Raw genomic sequence first — 23,923 nt, forward strand, 5'->3', positions numbered from 1 at the left:
AGCATGACACAAAATGATGCAAGTGTGGGAGCTAGGAGAGAAAAGGTTTTGTGAGCCCAGAAAAATAATAAAATGTTTAAATCCTTAATTGTTTTTCTTGAAGATTTATCCAAAATTGAGCTCTCTTTAAGCCTGTGAGTTTGCAGAGCACTGTCAATAAATTAGATCATGCACACAAGGCAAGGATTTCAAGCCAAAAAGCTCTAGCCCTGAGTCGCTTAACAGCAACACTCCCCAGAAAAAACGACTCGAGATGAAACATGAGATATGTATTAATTATCAATGGTCTAATAGAAAATTTAATGAAGACAAGTATCTTCTTGCACTTTATCCACGATAACGATGATAGTACGTCAGCGAGGCGCATACCTTACAACGTGGCAGTGAATGTCAAGTCTGAAGCCATTATAGCAATTCACCACAATAATGGCCAGCCAATGCATGGGCTTGTAGCACTTAATCAAAGTAATGACATCCATCCACAATTATTTATGTTATGGTAACAAAGAGCTGCCAAATGCAAAACAAATGACACGAGGATTTGCAAGTGAATTTCTTCCCGTAAATTCTCCTTAGGTTATGCTTAAGGGCCCTCAGGATGGAAGTCTGTGTATATCCAGAGCGATATCAAAATGGTGGGGTTGTTTTTGCCACATTTTATTGCCTATAAGCAATGAACCTAGCACTATCACCCGAGTGAGGTCTTCGGCCAACACAACTGTATCAATATAATTTGAGCTGGCCTTGATTTACACCCAAGAGTTGTCTTCAGAATTTTACAGGAGGGGAAAAAATTATACGGAAGACAACCTTTGCTTACATCTGCCTATCAAGGAAAACATAGATCCAGTTGTATTAACACTTAAACATGCGTTTAACTTGAAGTATATGAGCAGTCCCCACTTACCTCGATGGGCTTTGGATTACAGCCATTATAATTACTGACCGTGATTCTCTATTAAGTGCAGTACTGCTTTTTCAGGGGCATTTATGTGGGTGTTTGTATAAAAACACTGTCAAAAATTAAAGAACACCAGTAAATATAAAATGGCAATGTTCAGGTTCAAATGTAATGAACTAATTTATTTTTTTTAACACTACATCCAACTGTTTTTCACCACGCACAGATGTCACTGGAACAACTTGAATACTAAAAAAATTGCCTAAGAACAATAAACTACACAGAACAGCTAATATTGATTGCTTTAAAAATGCCCCCTGTTAAACTAAATAATAGCCAAATCTCACTGCAGTAAATGTGCCTTTATATCATTAAATACTAATTTAACAGAAATGTGACTGCATAGTGAAAAACATGAAAATGTTGGAACTGAAAGATTGCCTTTTTTTTTTTTCCTCTGCATTATACAAGTCTCCAAATTAACACCCAAAAGAAGAAAACAATAATTTCATATTAGCTGGCTACTTAGTCACACAAGCCAAAGCCGGGACTAAGCTAAACTCTAATACGCACTCTCCATAGTGACCTGTGTGTCTCTCCGAGAGGGGAGGCTGGAGGATGCCCCTCACCACAGGCTCTGTCCGCCCTCGATGACCAGATTGTGGCCTGTCATGTAGTCAGAGGCTTCAGAGGCCAGGTAGACGACAGCAGCCTGCAGGTCGGTGGTCCGAGCCAGCCTCCCGGCGGGAATGTCGCCCATCCAGCGCTGCACCAGCGGCCGCAGCTCCTTGGAGCGGATGAGCGGAGTGTCCACGATGCCCCTGCAACGAGCACACACATGAAGAGTTTAGGAATAAGAAAAGGCAGCACTTATAGGTGTTTAAGACAGTAATTCAGAAGGAAAACGGTGGAATTACACAAAGGAGATGAGAGGAGCACATGGGACCTGCTCTGCCTCTGCTGAAAGTCGTGATGCAAACTTCCACAGCGCTTCTTTTCCTGTCATTGCAGCATAGAGGTTCCCTTTAAAGTAAGTACACACCTACTATCTGCTTAGCTAACAGCAGAAGCCCCTTACTTTTAGGTCACCAGTTTGTTATTTTTTTCTAGAAAATGAGCATGACATTGGAACCGAAAGTGTCTTGAGTCGGGTCTGTCGCGGTTCCTGCGAACTGTTGTCCCTCTACCAGTCTCTCTTCTCACTTGGCAGCGTAACGTCACACAGCGTTTGTGTACAGCCCAGAAACTGAAAACAGACCAACTTCCCATATGTCAAAAAATGAGGGAAACAAAAGCCAGCACCCTTCTGGGCACCAGACCCTCTCCACACAAAAAAGGAGAGGCAGAGATAAGCACAGCACAACTGGTGCGATCTCCCTTAAACCAACACCCCAACAAATCACACTGATTTACCTGTTTTGCCTCTTTTACATCAATGAGCGACTCCATCATATATTAAAACTCTGCTAAGTTCATTTTTTTTCAGGTGCCCTAAAAATGAGTGATGCTGCAGGAAGCACAATGCAGGGTGAACATTTGGCTGGCTTTTATGACTTTAACTGCGACTGATTTGTCATACTCCTCCTTAACAACATATTTGTATTTTGCGAAATGTATAATTTTTTCAGCCCCTGAACAAATATATTTACATAACTGTGTCTAACGAGAAATTACATTTAACTTCTCAGAAATGACAATAACTAAAACCTGAACTGCCAATTCCACTTCATTAGTGTGGTAGAAATGCATTCCAAATGTTAATAAAAATTCCAACATGCTGATAAATTAGCGCTTCTAAGGAGCATGTGACACCTTGGTTAACATATTCAACCTCAATTATATTTCTCTTCAGCACCCTGTTATCTGGAACCTTTGCTGGCAATCAGAGGTGCTGTTTTTCAGCGGCCAATTTTCTAGATAATGTAGCTTATCAACACTGTGGGTAAACTTGCCAATGAAATCAGGCTGCACTGAACCACACACACGCTAATTGCATCTCTTTTTTATGCATATTTACAGACTGTCACTTCAAAGAAATCAGTGGCCCATTGAGGCAGCCAGTTAGCTGGAAGAATTGCCTCTTGCAAATGAAAATTAGCAAACAAGCTAGTGATAAATATGAAATGAACAAAGTATAAAAATACCCGTTTTGTTCTGAAACTTCATTGGCATCCCAATTTAGACTTCCAAGGAAATAATTTTTTGAGACAGACTGGATTCTGGGTATGAGATGTACCTTTTGTTTTAAATGAAGGCTGAAATCCTCTATTTACTCTGTTACGAAGTGGAACTAATTCAGATTTTTCCCCAAACATTTCTGTTTGCACTAATCAGGAAGGATTTAAATATCAGCTTTATTTTTTATTGTAATTGTCAATAAAGAGCAGAACAGCTCCGAAACACGGAGCAATGCAGCTTGTTTAAGTTCTGGCAACATAACAAAATCAAGCACATTCCACTATAGAACTCTGGACTTATTTCCTTCAAGCACAGCCTCCTGCTCTCCCTCTTTGGTTTTCCAAACTCTCGGAGAACTGGTTTTCTTCAGAGAAAAACGTGCTTTGAGCAGCAGACATGAAATATATTGGACTCCTTTTCCATACGTGCCTCTCACAGTGCTTACAAAACCATCCCCATCATCATCATTCTGGCTTTACAGTATCAGAGACCAGAATAAGATCCATATGATTTTTTTTTTTCATTTACAGATATATTTTAACCCCAAGGGAATGCAGATTAGGGAGTAAGACACACAGCCCTCCAGCACAACAGATTTTGCAAAAAAGAGGACATTTTTCAATCTGTTCAGAAAAATGATCTTTGGTCTGATCACTGCAGCCTGTGAATTGCTGCTCTGGGGTTGTTGCTGGACTTTCCTTTATGTTCACTTCAAGTAGCAAAAATTTAGATGTGCAAGCAAACTTCATTACAAATTTTTATTATAGAAATGAGAAAAAAATATAGCGCAAAACTTAAAAGTTGCAAACACACATACTGATGGCACTATAAATATTAGGCATGTCATTGATACTACACATCTTCTGGGAAGGCTTTGGTGCCAAGTTGGGCAATTTAATGTTGTCGAACCCTTTTAGGCAGATTTTAGTTGGCTTCTAACCAGTTCCAGCAAAGACAACTGCCAATGCATTAATTCTCTACCTCATCTCGTATGCAGTGCTGAGCCTATCAGTGCTTTCTGTTGCACGTCAATGTAATATCAAACTGCTGGTTCCTTAACATTAGATATGAGCATCAATATTTCATTATTGATACACAGGACAATTAGAGATTAGGGAAAAAAAAGACAAAAAAAACCCCAAAAAAACCAATTGCCTAAAACATTTCCACTTCGAGAGACACATTAGGAAAAATATCACTTACCAGATACTTAACTGGAATTGTTACGTGCACTCAATCCCCAAATGAGAGCAAAAAAAGATTCCATCTGTGTGTAACTTGATTTCTTTCAGATGAGTTATTAATTTGAATGAGTTAAGTACACTCCACTTAATCAGGAAGTGTTTAATCACAAGATCCACTTAATTGGGACATCTCCCAAGGAATTAAGATTTAAGTCCAAAGATACTTACCAGCAACGACTGCTGCTTAATGGGGATAGTAACGCTGCTTAATTGGGATGCCTTCAGGTGATGATGGGTGCTCCTTCTCCTGCCAGCTCTGCCTCTCCTTACCCCCCAATGAGGTGTACCCAAAACCTGCAGTGATCCTGCCCTACCTGCTCTCTGACTGCTCATCCCCACCACACTACAAGCCTGCTACAGCACCGTGCAGCTGCCTTCCTGCTGCCCCAAAGGAGCAGGGCAGGACACAGGGCACACAAAGCCCCTTTGCCCATGGCACCTAAAACCTAAATCCCTGCAGCCCATCAGTGGGAAACATGGTTCATCCCCTCAGAGCTGCTGAGTTTCACTGGGTCTCCAACAAGCTGGCCTGGCTGAAAGTTGACCTCAAGATCAACTTCCAGCTGCCCATCTGGATGGTCATCACATTATAGCATTTTATATCTTGCAAATCAAGAAAGAAGCAGCAATTAACCACAAAAAATAGACACTGATTCAGTGTAATGGCTGAAAAATGAAGTGTTCCAATGCTGCACTTGCCAAAAAACAAACACCCTCCAAGGTCCCCTCCTCCATCACACACAACACACTTCACATGTGCTGGGAGACTGAAACACATGAGGACAGCTGAGCATCAGCCACCAGTCAGTGCTCTGTGAAGGTCCCTATTCACAGCCAGCTCCCCTCTGCAGCCTAACCCTCCTTCCAGAAAGACTCCAGCACCTTGTTAATTTTGTTGGCATCAGCTGTTCAGCAGGTTACAGGCGATGGCATGGGATGGGCAGAAGGGCTGAGCACAGTTTCCATGATAGCAACAGGATAAGTCAGCCAAAACATCCAGGGAGTTCTCAGCCACCTTCTCCCCAGGCTTGCTTGGCCAGCAAGAGAAGCCTGAATCTTCTATTTCATAAATGCAATAAATCATCCTAAGAACTCTGCCATAACGTTTTATGCATTGCTAACTTTTATGCATTGCTCTGCATAAGTTTTATGCACTCATTAAGAAATTAAGTTGATAAAAAGTGACCAGATAGGAAGAGGGGGAAAAGGCCAGAAGGTTTGCATGGTGAAATAATGTCTAAGGCCAGACTGGAGCATTTGGACCTTCAGACAGAGGCATGCTCAGAGTGCCTTGAAGCATTAATGCAACCATGAGTGGGAGAGGCAAAGTACTTAAGGACACAGATATTTTACTTATCCAGTGATGATCTTGAAGTACCATCATGACCTATATCTACATCTGTGCTCCTCACACTCCTCAAAATCCTCTGCCATTATAAGATGACTGTGTGCTAGGTTGGACATCCATGTTCAGCAAGAGTTGTGATTTTGGAAGACGTTCCAACTACAATGGCATTGACACACGTGCTGTTGCTCTGTGGCTCCTGCCCAGCCTTGGGCACTCAGATCAAGTGGGTTGAAGATGTCCCTGTGCCTTGGTGAGTCACGTCAAGAGACAGTGATCCTGGTGGGATCAACAGTTCTGAGAGTGGGTCCAAATCTGCACTAAAATGCAGTTTCACATCTCCAGGGGTGGAAAGGTAAACATGAGCAGTTATTCACTCTGAAGCATATGTGGCTCTTGCTTATGGTGATGAGGTATCTGAGCTCTACAAACCACTACAGGCTCCTTCCTCTGAACGCTGCTCAGAGTTCTCCAGGACAGCCCTGTCATGAGGGGCTCAGCCAGAGCTTTGAATTGCCAGGAGGAAAACTGTCCAGCTCTGGAGTGGATCAGTCTGGGTTTCAAGCTACATTAGGGGAAACTGCTCTGTCCAGAACAAGGGACCTCAAAGTCAGCAAAACATTTGTCCTCTGTGTGCCCTTCCTGGCTACTCCTCCACAAAGAAACACCCCTTCCTGTTGTAGGATTTTGAGCTCAGAGCTAGGGTTTAGGATAGGGAGGGATGATCAAAATGCAACCCTGTTTTGGCCTGAAAAGTGGAAATGTGACTATTTCTTCTCCGTGCTCTCACAACTGCCTCCGGGGACATAACTTCTTCAAGTATGAGTGTATGATCCCAAATTGTACAAAACAAGGCATTTTGACAATTTGGTGTCTATTTTTTTTAATTTATGTAAGCCCCCTTGAAATGGGTAATTCCCCCTCTAAGAGCCTTCTCATCTGTAATTGCTGTGAATGTGGCTCCCACTTCTGTTGGTACAGATTACCTGTGTGTTTTCAGACACAATTCCTGCCAGGTCCTGCTGAGCTTCCCTAATTCCCTTCATCTCCCTCGGCTCCCGAAAGCCAGTGTAAATTCACTAGTGCTAGTTGTGGGAACACTATAACAGTGCTGCTAGCACTGGCATGGGGAAAATCCCATTAGGAACTAAGATGATGTTGAAAGAATCTGTGGATCACATGGAGTGATGGCTGGAGCCACTGGTATAATTAGTAATAAATAATCATAAGGCAGACAGCTAGCACAAGTGAGGGGAGAGCAGACCAACAGTAAAAACAGGCACTTGCCATCGAGCTCTGTGATTTTTTTTATTTTTTTTTTCACTCCACTTTGTGGATTAAAATATGTAATTTGTTTTCCCTAATTTGATGTACATTATTATCTTCATTATTACAATTTAACTCCTGGGTTAAAATCCTGCCCTTCTTACTTACTCTGATTGACTTCAATGGTCTACGGAATTTGACCGCTTCCAATTAACGCTACCCACTTGGGTTTCTGCTCAGCACTATCATGCACTGCTAATTGTTTAATAAAAAGACTGGGCTGGGTATGTGTGTGAGAAACAGGAAGAGACGAAGTATATCTAGTAAGAAAACTTAACTTTGGGAATAAATACCATAAAACAGAGAGCTTGAAGTCTCTAAAATAAGGAAAATTTAATTTGTAATAAATATATATATATTTACAAAACTACACCTGGCCTCCTGTGGTCATCAGAGCTGAACAGCAGCTCAGTTACAGCAATACAATGTAGCTTTTAAAGCGCCTATATATTTGCCTCAAGCAAAAAGGGGAAAGAAGTATTGTCTATTAGTGTCAAAAACCTTTTCTTTAACCACAGAAGGCTTGGACAGACTAAGGAAATATTTCATGTAGAAGAGAAATGCTAAAAACTACCCTTCACATTATTGGAAAACCTATTATCAAACGCTAAAACCTCTCCTTAAATCCCTGAGTATACACAGCAACCGAGCAGGCTTGGTTCTAAGTATTTAAACCTTTGTTAAGGAAAAAGACAACATAAAAAGGGATGCAATCCACCTGCTAATTAGAAACTTTATTTGCTGAGATAGTGTTCAAATGAGCTTTGTGGAACATTTCATTCCCTTTGTTGTTTCAGAATTGAGACCATGTTTTACTTACGGGGAAATGCAGTTGACTTTTACTCCTCTGTCAACCCACTCGGTTCCCAACGTCTGTGTTAGTTTTACGACCCCGGCTTTGGAGACGTTGTAAGCCAACTGCTTCTGTGGGTGCGGGACTGCAAGGGGTTCAGAAAGAGAAAATTATTTATTCTGCCCAAATTAAGACAGTTCAGGCACTGCACGGACAATTCCCTGCACTGAGATTAAACTATTCGGCATTTTCCCCGATGGTAGGTTAGGGAAGAGTAAGAATTTGGCCACTCACAACGCAAAACTCTAAATATGTATTTTGCCACCCACCTTTTGTGCCTCAGTAGCTTGGCTACTGGGGAAAAAAAACGGCAAAAATGAAAATAAATGAAGAAATTTAAAAGGTCGCATATTTGGGCAAAGCCAAACCCAGTGTATTAAACATAGATATGCAATACTTGGCTGCTACCAAGAAAGGTAAATAACCATACACATGCACATTCATATGTTATACACATATATAAGTTTATATACTTGTGCACTATAATACTAATAGAGTATAATTCTAATATATTATATAATTAATAATATATTATGTGTTTTTCTATTAAAATATGTATTATTATTTATAATATATATAGTACATTGTGTGGTATGATATAATGTAATGCAACATCAAATTGTTTGATATGACATTATATGATATAAGTGCATAATAGATTTTATATAACATATTATATGTAGCTTCTCAGAACAAATTATTCTCCCTAATTTTTAAATTATCCATAGTCTGAAGCAAATACATCACATTATCTAACTGGTGTTTGTGTGGATGTGATCACAGGTGCATCCCAAAAATTCAGAACACCCACCACTTTCAAAATCTGAAGCTTTTGAGAATGTTTCAGAGATGTCACATGTCAGTCAGAGACAGAAAATGATCGGCTTGCTAATTACAATGTTCAAGGTTGTTAGTGCTGTGTGCTCGCTGGCTCTGCCCCTCACCAGCTCCGTGAAAGCTACTTAAGGACAAATCCCCAGTGGGTGTAAAGTGCTTTAAACCCATGGGAGTCAAACCAAGTCAGCCCAGCTGTTGGGATTTACACTCACAAAGTGTCTCTCCTTGGACTTTTCTGGCTGCCATTAGGACTTCATTAAACAAATCCAGTGCAAAGCACCAATCCATAATTAGCTCCATATCAGTGCTGAGTGTCACTGAGTTGCTGACTGTCATGGAGGGACAGTGGGGAAAATCAGGGCTAAAAATCAGTAGTCACAAAGGCAGGCAATTCCAGCCTGTGGGGCTGGATAACACTGAACCCTGGGAGAAAGGGAATCACTGTGATTGTGTAAGGTTCAGCAGGCAAACCCCAACTCACAGCATAAAAACACACAAGCAACACTGGTAGATGGCATTAGATTGGACTTAATAAATTAAGTTGATGCATCAGCTCTAGATCACTCCCACCCATGGCATCCCAACACACCCACTACTGCTTTTATTGACTGAAACTACTGGGTTTGCATATGTCAATGTAAAGGGTGAAAAGAAGATGATGACTGAGTTATCTGAACTCTGAAAGAGCCTAAAGCCCTGCTGCAAATTACTGAGCATGTGAACAAGGACCTTTGCCTTGAACATAGATGTTTGGGAATAGATTTAAAGCACACACGTGATGGGAGCAATAATTAGTATTTCTCTTCTTTTTCTGCATGTGCTGAAGGTTTGCTCGGAATTCAGAGGCCTTTTCCTCGCTACAAAGAGCATTACACACCATGGCCCTCCTCTGCCAACATTTATTCTTTTTTGTTCAGTATGAAATACTTTGCATTTTGACCAGCAGAACTGCTTTGCCCTCTGTGTGTGCCTGTTGCCCCACAACGCAGCACGATGTGGGGGCTCTCAAAAAGATGTGGAATGTAATTTCTTGATTAATTGCCACACACCAGCTCCAAGTTAAACACAACTTCGGTAGTTAACCTTGTAACCTCCCAAAAGCAGTTCTTTGCTAAACTTTCCAAACATGTCTCTCTGTGATAAATCATTTGGTGTTTGCTAAAAGGATGGGAGTTCTGGCACCAGCTCTGCATGTGGGTGAGAACAAGTTGCTGCAAGCTATGAGAATCAGCTTCTGATCTGGGGTGTGTGCCGATACAGGATTTTCGAGAGTCCTTCCTTGTAAATGCTTTTGTCTTTATAAGAACATCTAAGCAAGGTGATTCCAGGAGTTACCTCCTGAGACACTTGGCCCCTCTCTATTGGAAAAGCTACAGAATAAGCCAACAGGTGCTGCAAGGCTCTGGTACTGGATGGGCTTTCTACAGCTCAGCACTCCTCACCACCTCCTCTCCCCTTACCTACAGTGGTCTCTTATAGAGAGAAGAGCAAATCTGCAACCCTTCAAACTCATGCAAAACAGGGCTAGAGCTTGTGAGTGAAGCTATGCCTCCGGCAGTGTCACCAAAAAAAAGTGAATTGTTAAGGGGCTTCTGGGAAGCAAGGACACTCACTCCTGTTCAAGACTGAGATGATAGCAGGAAGCAGATAAAATTCTGCCAGCATCAGCTGCATTACGTTTTAAACACCTGTGTCCTGGTTTGGGCTGGGATAGAGTCAATCTTCTTCCCAGTAGCTGCTACAGATTTTTGGATTTAGGGTGGGAATAATGTTGATAATACACTCATGGTTTAGTTATTGCTCTAAATCAAGGCCTTCTCAGTTTTTGTGCTACCCTGCCAGCGAGGAGGTTGGGGCAGGTACAAGAAGCTGGGACGGGACACAGCCAGGATGACTGACTCCAGCTGGCCAGAGGGATATTCCAAATCATGTGGCATCATGCTGAACAATAAAACTAGGGAGAGTTGGCTCGGGAGACTGACTGGGCATTGGTCAGTGAGAAACTGCATTGTGCATCACCTGTTTCATGTATTGTTTTATCCTTATTATTATTTTCCCTTCCTTCTCTGTCCCAATAGACCATCTTTATCTCAATCCACAGGTTGTACCTCTTTTCCCAGATTATCTCCCCCATCCCCGTGGGGGAGCAAGCAAAGGGCTGTGGGGTGTAAACCACAACAACCTGACACTCCGGTTTTGCCACCTCGTTCAGTCCATCAGGCTCCCAGGCTGACCTTGAAGCAGCCACGTAATGCTAATGAGAGGTGCACACAGACAGAGCAGAGCAGAGCAGACCACTTACCACTAAAGATATTCACTGTAAAAATTACAGCTCTGAGTTACACCTGTGTGAAGCGCCGAGCCGCAGCAGCCGAGCCGCCGCTGCTGGAGCGTACGTCTGGAATAATTCCAGTGAAGTACCAGAATCAAAATGCACATATGCAAAATGTATGCAGCTTATCTTCAATTAATTAAAACTGATTCTGAGCAGTGAATCTGGAAAAAAATCACAAACAAAAACCTCCCTATCCTGCTAAGTGTCTCCTCATTTTCCTGTATCTCTGAGGAAGGACTCAACCTACAACAACAACAAAAAAAATATCCCCTAACTATTTCTAGAAACATTTCATACTATGCCAGTTGGCCAACATACTTAAATAACCAACCAACCAACATATTTATTTAACATTCAGCAGATGGACATGATATGAACATCGTGGTTTTCAGTTGTAGTTTCATAACTACTAGATTTTTTCAATGCCAAGATTCAAACAGGTTCAGAAGGTAAACACATCTCTTCATCTCTTAACTTTTGGCCTAGCACACACTAACTTTTACTGACATTTAAATGCATCTTGGGACGACCCTTCCAGGCTGCTCTCAGGGCTGCTTTCCAACATTCATTCCTGTTCCAGAGCAGCACTCCCTCAAACATGATCCCCAGGTGAATCTCTGGGCTTGGCTCACCAGCCAAGGAGGTGCAGCCCCAAAGCTGGGCTGGGATGGATGCAGTGGTGGAATGGCATCACCTCCCAGCTCAGCAGAGCTGTGCCAAGGCCCGATGGAAAAGTTGGAAAACACCTCTCCTTAAGCAGTGGAGACCATTGCTGGGCTGCAGTGAGACTGGGAGCAGTGTGCCAAACCAGCAGATCCCTGTTTGGTGCCAATTCCCAGAGCTTCCTAACTTTCTCCAGGGTGGAATACCTCCCAGGAAATTTTGCTTGGTGATAGTGATGTGGATGGTGACAGCCAAGCACAGACCAGAGCCCGACTGCACAGTGCAAAGCAGGAAAGCCTGGTGTATTTGAAATTTAAAGCCTTACATTCTTTTAAAAACTGCCTTTCTTTGTGAGATTTTGTAACTTGACAAAGCTGGGGCAGAGGGATGGTGCCTGTGTTTAGGTAAAAGTAAAACAGCTGGTAAAGACACTTGAAAAAATATTAACAACAACATTGTAAATGGATTTTTGAAGAAACATTTAAAGTTACTGTGCAATAAACTGAGCAGAATGTCATAGAATGTCAAACTGGGCACAGTAAAAATAAACGTTATTCCAAAGGAAAATAAAAAGACTGCATACTTATGTAACATTCAGCAGATGGACATGATATTAATACAGGGGTTTTCAGTTGTACTTTTATAGCTACTAGATTTTCTTGCCTAACTTGGCAACCCAAGGCACACCATTTGATTTTTGGATTTGGACAACACTGCAACAGATGTCCAGACCAATAAAATAAATTCCTAAAGGGCTATGCTTAATTTGTGTAATTGATCAATTTTTGTTACATGGGCTTCAGCTCACCAGCATGTAACTGCCTTCCAGATTAGCTCAGCAGTAGGGATTTCATTCCATATGTTACAATGGTTTATTGGCGCTTTTGATGACACTGCTGATTCAGCAGTGTTGGTGCAGGCACCTGTTGGTAGCAGCAATGTTATAAAACCCCGTGGGTACCGGGGCAAAAACTGGCCCAAAATCTTTTGGGTGGTTTTTAAACACCTTGGGGGCTCAGCTTCCTCCATGGCAAGGAGTTTGCCTGGAGCAATGGGGAGGATACCAGCACCTCTCCCATGCCATCCATGCAATGGAGTCAGAGAAGGTGACTCCACCTCTTCTATAAAAAGTAATAAGTGCTCTAAAACATCGAGGACAGATAAATGTTGAAAAATGATATCAATAAAAATTTTGTAGTACATTTCCTCTAATATGAAATGTCAGTGATTTACTCCTTCCCAATACAGGTTTAATTGATTCAAATAGCATCAGTAGTAATTAAAATATGGATTCTGAAGCACAACTGTTAGCTCTCATCACTCACCTATTAAACTTGCCATAGATGCTGTGTTAATTATCTTCCCATATCCTTGATTCAGCATAATGCGGCCTGCAGCCTGTGACAGAAATTAAAGGAAAGACCAGTGACCCTTTCTGTGATTGTGCTAATAATGACATGATAATAAATTAGTCTTCACTTTTCAGAAGAGTTGATGTGCTAACACTTTTTTTTTTTTTTTAAGCACTTGATATAAAAACTTGGTATAAAAATGGCTGATGCAGGAAAAATCCCTTTGCCATTTCGCACCTCTTCACTCTTGGCAGTATTTTTTCAAAATAGTCACTAATTTTGGGACTGCCCCCACAAAGCTTTTTGATTTCAGGATGCCTCAAATAATGACCCTTCAAAAAATTTTGGCCATTCTCAAATGCCTGGGTTTGGGCAGCCAGTAAGTACCACCTGCTTTTCAAAACATTGACCAAAATCTGTCACTGAAATCTGCAAGTCTTTCCTTAACTCCACCCAAACTAGGACCAATTTTATTAGGATAACTAGTAATAAAGTGTTATTAAGCCTTGATAAAGTAAGTACTTAGAAAATTATTACCCATTTGCAAAACAAATCAGCGCGGCATTTCACACTTACTTGACAGCACAAAAATAATCCTCGCAAATTAACACTGAAAGTTTTGTCCCATTCCTCCAGGGAAGTCTCCTCACTTGCAGAGTTCAGATTGATTCCTGCGTTGTTGCACGCGATGTGAACCGTGCCCCAGCGAGCCACGATTGCATCCACCATCCTCTGCACATCCTCAGGCTTGCTCACATCCACTGCCAGCGCAAGGCTTTTAATCCCTGCGTTAACGTAAGAGCAACGGAGTTAGTACAGGAAGGAAGAAAAAATATATCTATTTTGTGATTATTTATCAATGCGTATTTAGAGATACTTTATATATAGCTGTATTTTTTATACATAAATGTATTGCTTATATTGCACCTTCATTCACTGCTGCACAGCTTGTAGCAAAGCGTGAGTTTGTTACTGCAATACTGTTATTACAAAGTTTCTGACTGGTGAGAGGTTTGCCTGCTGGAGACCAACCTAAAGCCCAGGTGTGAGAGCGAAGGCTACCACTCCAGCAGGACGAAGCTTGGAACACTGCACCATCTTCTGTCCAAACCCTCAACTGCAGCTTTCCCATCCATCAGCAGCTCTACAGATGCTTTTTTTTTTTTTTTTTTTTTTTATGCCACGTCCCCCTGAGACGCTCCAGAAATCAAATTAATTTGTCCCAAAAGTGCTCTCTGGATGAACTACAGCATCCAGATGGCTGGAAGCCTCAGACAAAACCAAACCACTTTTAGGTGGGAGAGCTAACTGGAAATATCTGCAGGTGCACAGATATGGTAGTCACATTGCCTGGCCTTATCTATTGCAAATCACACTGCCAGAGTAGTGCAGTCAGAAGTTAAGAGATTTACCATATTTTAAACATGCCATAGTGATTTTTTCCTCAAAACATCCAGCTGTTGAATTTTGCACCAGTGCTGATCCATAAATAACTTCATTTATTTTATTATAAAAATCAGCTTTATATACCCTTGTTATTAAACACCATAAGCAGCCTGCTGAGGCACCTGATGTGACTGGGATTATACCCATCCAGAAAGCCAAACAAGGCTACCCCAGTAAGGGCAGTGGTGAAATGGGTCTTAACTCAGGAGGGAGGCAGCCACTGGGTGGGGTTGGACCCTGGATTAGTAATCTGCAAGCAAAGAGTGCGCAGGTAAGAAGTTACAGCTGTTAAAGCAAGATCTTTTTAATTCTATATAAATGGAAAAATTGTTCCCCATTTTTCCCTCTTCAGGATCATTCTGATAAAGCATTTAAAAGAAGGCTTAAGCCTATTCTAGGAGGGCAGGAGACTCTCCCAAAACGAAGCTTGAGATGGAGGGTTCCATAAAGGCAAGGCAAAGCAGGGATTGCCGAGTGGTGTTTGGAGAAAATGTCGGGAAAGAGGCTCTTGGATGGAAACGCTCCTCCTCATCTCCAGTGCCTTCAGGAGCCTGCCAGAGTGCAGTTCCCGAGGTGATGCTGCTCTGGGGTGCTCCCCACCCTGGGTCATGGGAGCTCCTGTCCCCTTCAGCAATGACACAGCCCTCTTGATTTCCATGGCAGAGAAATAATACAGCCAACTAAAAAAATGAATGCACGTTCTGCCACAAAATAAGACCTCTTATTTTATCGCAGGTTTTATGCTAAATATGCTGAAAGAATAAGAATAGCCAGACAGCCCCCGTTGCTCCTCCTAATTGTTATCAAGACCTGTAACGTGCAGGGAGTTGCTGCAATCTTTCTTTCTCAATTTACAGACAAAACGGGTGCAAGCGTGTTACTAATGGTAACAGAGAGACTCTTCACCTGCCCTCCAACTCTCACCCCATTTACAGCTTCATCTTATAAGATAGTTCATAAAAACAAGACAAAAGGTGCCACGTGTGAGTGTCTAGCGAAGAAGCAGTGAAGACACACTCACTTCAAACCAGAGTCCCGCATTTGACCTTAATCAATTCAGCTGATGTCCCTGCACTCAGAGAGAGGGGGAAACAAAACCCACTTTCTCTCTCTCCACCGTCTCCCCAAACAACCTGTTAAAAATAATAAATAAACTGTGGAAGAATAGCTTCAACTCTACAGACACAACCAGAGAGAAGAAACTGAACACACGCCCATGTTGCTGCATGGGTGACCGAGCCAGAGCCTCTCAACAGCCCTTAGTTTAGTTTTGTGATGCTTGTGGAGGCAGTTTTGTGATGAGAGGGGCAGGAGAGGAGCCCAGTTGTACATGTTGGAGAGACACCAATATGTCAAATCCACCCGAGGTGCCCTTCTGCAGGGGACATGGACACGTCCCCCTGCCACAGGACTTGTCTCTGGCCTCCCGGTATAAATGGAAGTAACACGTTGCATACAGGCAGGAAGATCAGGAGTGACACTGCACAAGGCATTTGCATAGTTTACAGTGAAAATGCACATTTTAAAAGTCCCATCAGACTAATTCTTCCCTTAGGGTAGAGGCAGCGATTCCCCCTGAAGACAGAGGTGTGTGTAGTGGAAGGTAACCCTTAGGATTTTTTGGTTATGTTTCATCATTTTTTGTTCTTCTGTCAGGTTCCATTAGCGACTGTTGAAAAAGGTATTCACACAGGATCTCAAAACAAAGACCCCTGTAGCCAAGGGACATACACCCGAGCTGTCTAACAAAGCTAAAACTGAGATCACAGAGGTTCTGATGTTTAAAACTCATCATGAAATGATGGCACCATCCCAAAAGGCAGTAAAGGACTCCTTGGTATAAGAAGCAGAACAGCTCTAAGCAATCTAAGCAAAATGTTTTGAAAAAGTATCAGTATGGGAATGACTTGGGGCACTGTGTTTCCAACTTTGATTTAGAGATTTCTACAACCCTAGAAGGGAAAAAAAAAAGTCACAGCTCCTTTGTCCTTATTATAGCAGGAAAAATATGTATTAATATTACAATTGCTTCAATTTACTCATGTGAATATTTTCAGAGTAAAGCTGGCTGAACCTTTTTGTCAAAATTTATTTCCAACAGAGCATGTTACCTCTTTGAAGCCAAAATGTTTCATGGAAATATATTGATTTCAACAAAAGTTTTAAAGGGAAAGCTTCTGAGGTCCAGGCTAGACTCTCTAGTTACCTCTGGAGAGAAAGAGATTGAAAACCTGACCTTTTCAGATCCTTTCCAAAAACGGGCGTTTGGTTATAATTCCCTTTCACAAAAACATTACAAAGTTTGGGTTTTTTTCCAACAGGGAACGACAATAAATTTGAAACCTCAAAAACCGTCATGAGATGGAATAGATGTGCCCTGACCAGCTGCACTGGTCAAGCTGATAGATAATATTTGACCTCAAAGGATAAAGATGTGTAAAGAGTGAGAAGCGAGATTTTCTTTACTTTAGACTGCAATAATATTTGCTATGCCTCGTGACCTCTCCGACTGCATTTTGGAACACCCCCCCACACACGCCTCCTCCAGGCTTGCAACCCACCACTGAAGGAGCAGAGATGTAGGGCAGCCACTGAAGGATGGATGATCAAACTCTTACTGAAAAATGCCCTGGAGATAAGTTAGCTTTCCAATAGGCTGTTGGCATCCAAAGTCTCATGGCTCTGTCAAGTAGCCCATTTCTATCTGAATAGCTCTGCTTGATATGCAGGATCTCACGGGGAAAAAAATGTCCAAAAGGCAAGTTAACGTGGAGGGCAAAGCTACTTTGTGCCAAGGCCATATGGCTTTGGTGCATAAGGGAATGACAGGCTTCAGGAGGGGGGGGACTGGATGACTCAAGAATTTGTAATAGGAACTGAACACTTTCTATTCTAGCTCGTTATTCCGGATCAAAGCTTTAACCACTGCACTGATGCTCGGTGTAAAGTGTCTCCTGCTTACCAGAGCTGGGATAGTGAAGACAGGGACATTTTGTTTTAGAAGTTCCCTGGGGAGGCTCAGGATGGTATCAAAACTAGAAATGCACCATTCCTCGCCCTTCCTGAGGCTGGGTGATACAAATACAACTGCAGGGGCAGGCTTTGATGGACAATATGGTTTGTAATGGAAGTCAGAATGGAAACAAATACTGCTGATTTTATCCAAAATGGGAATGTGAAAATTTCCTGGCTAAAGCTCTACCTTTAGAGACAATGAAGCACTAAACTTTGAAGGAGGGTCAGGTACAATCTCACAAAAGGAATTATAAAATGAGTAATACTTCCTTTCTTTCATCATTAAAATTATATTTCCAGTTTTCTTTTTCCCCTTTACAATTGCAGTTTATCACGACTATAGGGGGAAATTCAATTTTATGTTACATTTTCTGTTTTTACAACAGGAGTGGCTTGTAGAGGATGTTACCTCTTCTTGGGGATTTTAGTTATTACATCTATTAATATTTTGTTCCTATATCTGACCTTGCAAGTATGTTCAAAAGAGGGTTTCAAAAATTACTTTGCTGCAATTTGAGGGTGTAATGAGAGATTCAGACTGACAACACATCTACCTTGTTTTGGTGTTTTGGCTCATGGTCCAGACATCAGGTATGGAAGAGGTGCCAGGAAAGGGGTGTGTGAGTTTGTAGGCCATATCTGCCGTTCATCCTCGTGAAGCCTGAAGTGCTGCATGATTTACTCTGAGAAACACCATCTCTATTTTTCCAGTGCTGGTTATACAGACCTCACTTGCAAGGGGTGAGCCTTCTCTGTCCCTGTCAGTCACGGCTCACTTTGGGCATCCTTGGCAAGGAATTTTATTTGGGTCCCTTTGCCCTTAGTTAAGTTTGCATTGATAAATAACTCTTGCAGATGGTGTCATCAGTGATGACAGCTGAGACAACGCCAACAGGGCAGGAGAAGCTTCGTGACCACGGCGTGAACATTTTCTGCTCTAACCTATTCCCCCCCAGAGCTGCAGAGAGCAGGTCAGGTTTGAAGAAGGAAAGCCGCCCGTGTCAGCGCTCACGACAGGTCCATCCCGCGCTTACCTTTGAGGCTGAGCTCACTCACCACTGCCTCTGCCTTGGCAAGGACCAGATCCACGACGGCCACTTTGGCCCCGGCCTCCCCCAGCGCGTGGGCAAAGGCTCTGCCGATGCCCTGCCCCCCGCCGGTCACATAGGCCACCTTGCCATCCAAACGCAGCCGGTCCAGGATGCGCCGCCTGTTGTAGCCCCAGAAGACGTCATCCCTCACCACCTCTTCCTGAAACAAAACATACACACATTGCACAATAAGGGGCAGAGCTCACGAGGTGAGAGCTGTGAAGGACTTTCCCTGGGAGAACGGGGCGGGAGCGCGAAAAGGGATCCATGTCTTCTTGGCCCGTTAATTAATACAAAACATACGACTAATTCAAGCCAACATTAGTCTCAAAAGGAGCATTAGATGCCAGACAACGGAGCAGAAGGGCTGTGCTTTGGGGAGATGCTCTGACCGCTCCACTTCATGACAGTAGGGTATGGCATTTCCCAGCCTGGCTTCCCAGGGAGATGGATCAGGTACATTGCCTTAGAAGTTGACTGATTAAGTCTTCCAGTTATTTTACCCCCAGGGCCCAATCCTGCCTCAGGCTCAGCTGGCTCCAGGAAGACACAGGACAAGATTCCAAAGTCAGGATTTTGCTCAAGCAGAGTGCAATCAAAATATCTTCACAAGGCTGGTGCGCAAATAAAGATATCAGCCAATAACTTAAACCAAGCTGTCATCTGATCAGCTGCCATACATCATTTCCCCCTAACTGGAATCAAAATGGAAAATACAAGATGTTTAACATACTGAGTTTGAAATGCCAGGAATTACCAGTGGGTGTAGCTTTGGGAGCACTCAGAAACTGCAAAACAATCACGATGTTTGAGTCTGGATTTACTGAGTTAGGCCATTATGATTCCAGATGGGAATTTCATTACAGCTGGGTGATGCCCACTACATAAAATGGAGAAAGATAAAATCCCTGTCTTTTCCATAGGACAAGAAAAATCCAAGGCCATGAAAATATTCAGCTCAGAGAGCATAAGAGGGCATCATGTGCTGCCTTTGGGCAAAAAAAGAGCTGCTTCAGAAATACTGTATGTGTTCATTATAGCTGGGTCCCAGCTTCATCTACACTCCCCTGCATGGGAAGGATGGGAGAGCAACAGGCACAGACACCTAGGGAGCAGCCATGACAGTCACTTTGGAGATCCATCACAGGACCAGCTGATCCAAAAGACTTCGCAAGGAATCAGTATTTAGTGTAACCTTGACAAGTGAGGCTGAAAAATGCCAAGCCCTAAGGTGGTAAGTCCATGATGAACAGCACTATGTGTTTGGCTTCTTGACACCAAACTCGTGAAAATTATGTTGTCCTTGTCCTCAGCAGAGTCAAAAGTTTCCTAGAAGTACTCACAGAGAGGAAATACCCACCTTGGATTCAATCACTGCATCTGGAGGTACAGGGATCCTTCGAACGATGCTCAGTCCACTCTGCACAGGCAAAATTACCTGCAAATATAATGTATACACAGTTCTCAGCTGCTTTGTGCTTGGTTTTCTGTCACCCAAATTCCACTGATATGAAGGACAGCCCTCAGGCCACAGCACTTCTACTCTTATTCTTACGTGAACTTCCTTCCAACACAAATATGTCAGGCATTTCTATTTGCTCACTTTTGAACTCATTGCCTCCACAAATGCCAGGTGTTTCCCCACCACCACAGCAGCCCCTCTGCCACCCTGGTGCAGCCATGGCATGAGGGTGAGCTGCTGTCCTGGGGTAGCACCATTCACACCTGCTTTTAAAACCCTGAAGGATACCTTTTTTATTTTCTCTGAAACCACAGTATATTATTTGTGCATTCTATTATTTCTTTTTTTTTTTTTCTTCCCTGCTAGAGTAGGACTTTGTTGACTCCTGTTGCGCTGGTGGTGCCCTACAGCCCCCAGAGCCTTTAAAGCAGAGTGGTGGTTCCTTGGTTGTGCTGTAGAGCTGATTATTCACTCTTAAGTGCTCCCCTTTTATCTTGCCTTTAACACTCTCTAAGATGTAGGCAGAGTAGGGACTGTCCCTGCATATAGAAACTCAGACCTAGAGCTCAAGTGAGGTGAATGACAATAAAATCTGAGTTCATTTTAGGTCCTCTGCATAATGGCACCAACAAAAGAAACATTTTGAAGAGTGCTTTGCAAAATCCATAGATACAGCACCACGGGCACCTTAACCAATGGCATTGCACTAACCTGCTCAACACGAGGATCTGAATTAATCACTGAATTTAATTTTCTGACAGCTAGTACATTTTCATCTGATACATTCTCCAGGTAGACTTGTCCTTTCATGAGTGTATTCTCTACACAGATCACTGCATCCATTCTCAGCAAGTGGTTATCCATGACAAAGCTGTAGTAGTGAACAGCATCCCTTTGATCAGCATCAATAAAGACTATATCAAAGTGCTCGTCCTCAGCATGTAATGCCTGAAAAAAAAATTATGTTGGAGAAAACACTAATTATTTACCTGAAAGTTTAAAGTCTTGCCATTAAAATATCCTTTATATAAAGCCCAAACCAGAGGGAAATTTTTTCTTTTAAGGTAACACTGCTAGGATTACTTCTGGAGATCTTGGGAGTTTTCCACGCTTTGCAAACAATTCTACAGCACCAAATCTCTGAACTTCTCAAAGAAAGTCAGGATATAAAAGAGGATGTCTCATCCCAGCTTGAGGTGTTGAGAGTCACAACAGAAACATCTGCATACCTTGAGTCAAAGCAACTTGATCCATCAGGGTAAGGGAGAGGACTGGCATCAAACCCTGCCACTGACAGGCCGCAGTAACTTATCTCTTCTCAAAAGAGCAACTATCAACAAATTGAAGAGTGGCAATTATATCACTCCAGGAAAAAAAAAAGGCATAAGGCAGATCTGGGAATTGCAAACTAGTGAGTCCCACTTCAGTAGCAGGAAAAGGGTTGAAATCCTAATTAATAATAGAATTATAAAGCACATAAAAGAACAGGTCATGATAGAGATAAAGCAGCACAGACCCCATGAAGGAAAATGATGTTTCTTTAATCTGAAAAAAATGCTTTGGATGGCTCAGCAACAGAGAGGATAAAAGAGAACTGGCTGCTATCATCTAATTGGATTTTCAGAAATGTGGCACACCTTCCCTCCAAGCAGGCTGCTGATGATAATGTATAAAAGTGTTGATGGATGACCAGATGGGAGCCTTTACAGCCTTCTCCTGTGGCAGTTAATGCACTCGCTGCCCAAGAGGCTGCTATGGAATATTTCAGATTCCATCTGGGACTATTTAACTGCATCTGTGTGCGTTGCAATGAAACAACAGCTCATCCACCTATCTCGGCAAGCAGAAATGCTTTCATGTCTTGGCATTTCAAGTGAAAAGAGAAACAATTATGTTTTCCAGAACTCACTGTTTCCATCACAACTTTTAACGGTACTTTTTGCATCCAGATTTCGCTTTTGTGTTTGGAGACATCGTGCACAGCGAGTGATGAGCGATCCCCTGAGACGCACCAGCAGAAGCATCAGCAACAAACGGCAACAGAATGTGAAGACTGGTTTGTTCTGGGGAGTGAGGCTGATGGTTCCCAAACAGAGATTTCAGGAGCCTTTCTGAGGTGGGGAGTGTGTGGTTTAGACAAGAAAATAGTGGGAAGTTGATCATCGAAGCTCTAAATTCTTCTGTCTTGCAAACTGGTGTCATTGTGAGCTTGTTAGTGGTGAGGGAATTAAGCTCGAATAGTCACATTTAACTGCAGGTACTTGATAGCACAGAAACTCTGCCAAAAGCATTCATGAGTTCACATTTAGGACACCTTTTGATGCTACACTATAATAAAAGAAGACCTTAAGGCCACATATATGCTGGTTTATAATAAATGTAGCAGAAACTGGGACATCTGGTTTCCTGGGATTCATCTTTTCTTTTCACGACCAGTTAGAAAATTTTGCCCTAGTTCCCTCTTGAGCCATACTGGGGGAAAGCAGCAGGAACATTTTTGCTACTGTGGAAGACCACCTTCTGTCAGGTTGCACCTCAGCCAGTCTGGCCAATGTAGATACTTCAGGAAGGGTCAGAAGACGAAAGCTGGGTCAAGGAGCCCATCAGGAAGAGAGATTAGAGGTCTGGTTCCCCAGGGAGAAGAGCCAAAGCCCAACTCGAGTAATTATCGTGACTTATCACTACTTTCTGACTTGTAACCTTCCTGGGTGGAGGAGGTGGGGGGCAGACATTCAGAAGCAGATGTGGCCATCGCTGAACATATGTTACCACTGCTCCGTGGTATGGCTCCCTAATGAAAAAGAATCTCACTTTTATGCATTGGCTTCATTAGGTCCATATGGAGTTGTGTAGCTCTTTGGATATTAGCTGGACCTCTCATTTCAACCCTCCTTCCATACTGCCTACCTGCTGACAGCTTATCTCCTTCTTATCTGTCTTCTGATACAGATAAACCACCTTTTAACTCCACAGCTTTCATCCCTGGAGGGTGCCTGGGTTGGATATGTATCCACCACACGTCTGCCTTGTCCTTGCCCTGCCTGGGTGTGCAAGGCCATGGTTTCCAAGGCATTTCTCTTCTGCCAGTTCATCAAGTCCTTCATGACCAGCCACAAAGGTCACTTGGGCACCTTTCATTTCTTCTGGATATCCAGTATCTGACACCTGTAGGGAACTGAGTTTGTGCTGGGACCTGCCATCATTTGAGCTTCTTGTTTCCACAGCTTCAAAATTGCTGCTGAGTTTTCCATATTTAGCTGGAAACAGTTCCAGGACTCTAAGAGGAATCCATGAAATTCCTTGAACCAGCTTTGCCTCTAGAGCAGGAGGAAAACGGCCACAAGATTGAGAAAGTCCTCCGTTTCCTGGAGCTCCTTGGCTAGCAGAGCAGGGGTCACTCAGACAGGTGGTAACTGTGGCCAGGGCCCCACACTGGAGAGGGTTTCCTCACTGCCAGCATCTGCTGCTGAACCCAGACAGCCAGAAAGGTAAAAAGCTGTTCTACTCGTAGCTCTGACTGCGGAGCCAGGCACTGGAAAGATGGGTGCTGTGATGAAAAGGACAGGTTCCTGCTGCCCCATATGGATGAGGGGGCTTCAGATTGACAACCCTTGCCCTCCCAGCACAGTCTGGGCCAGGCCCTGCCTGGGACCTCACAGCAAGCTGGAGATTCCATTGTCCTTTGCTTGGAGAGCAGCAGAACCCAGATGACTCCAACTGCGAGGAAAGCTGAGATCCAGAAGGAAATAATCTGCCTGCAAAATATCCTGCTGAAACTAATTTCCTGAGTGTTTACAGTGCAATCCCTGCTCCTTGCTACAGAGTCATCTTAGATGGTAACAGATGGCAATGAGAGTTTTAATTCAGAGCAAACT

At 42.8% G+C, this 23,923-nt stretch overlaps 1 protein-coding gene across 1 annotated transcript in view; it reads right to left on the reverse strand.

The window, feature by feature from the left end:
* Positions 1 to 1,526: 1,526 nt before the first annotated feature.
* Positions 1,527 to 23,923, reverse strand: part of LOC114070866 (D-threitol dehydrogenase-like) — a 35,922-nt gene continuing 13,525 nt past the window's right edge. Inside the window, exons 3-9 of the mRNA XM_027908476.1 lie at positions 20,817 to 20,996; positions 19,947 to 20,024; positions 18,530 to 18,746; positions 13,611 to 13,819; positions 13,008 to 13,080; positions 7,815 to 7,932; positions 1,527 to 1,722 (exon numbers count right to left, since the gene is read on the reverse strand). Coding sequence (XP_027764277.1) covers positions 1,527 to 1,722; positions 7,815 to 7,932; positions 13,008 to 13,080; positions 13,611 to 13,819; positions 18,530 to 18,746; positions 19,947 to 20,024; positions 20,817 to 20,996 — 1,071 coding nt within the window. The remainder of the gene's footprint in view (positions 1,723 to 7,814; positions 7,933 to 13,007; positions 13,081 to 13,610; positions 13,820 to 18,529; positions 18,747 to 19,946; positions 20,025 to 20,816; positions 20,997 to 23,923) is intronic.

Source organism: Empidonax traillii, unplaced genomic scaffold, assembly GCF_003031625.1.
Source record: "Empidonax traillii isolate 1590-97213 ecotype Southwest subspecies unplaced genomic scaffold, ASM303162v1 scaffold1723:size71552, whole genome shotgun sequence".
NCBI classification, from domain to species: Eukaryota; Metazoa; Chordata; class Aves; order Passeriformes; family Tyrannidae; genus Empidonax; species Empidonax traillii.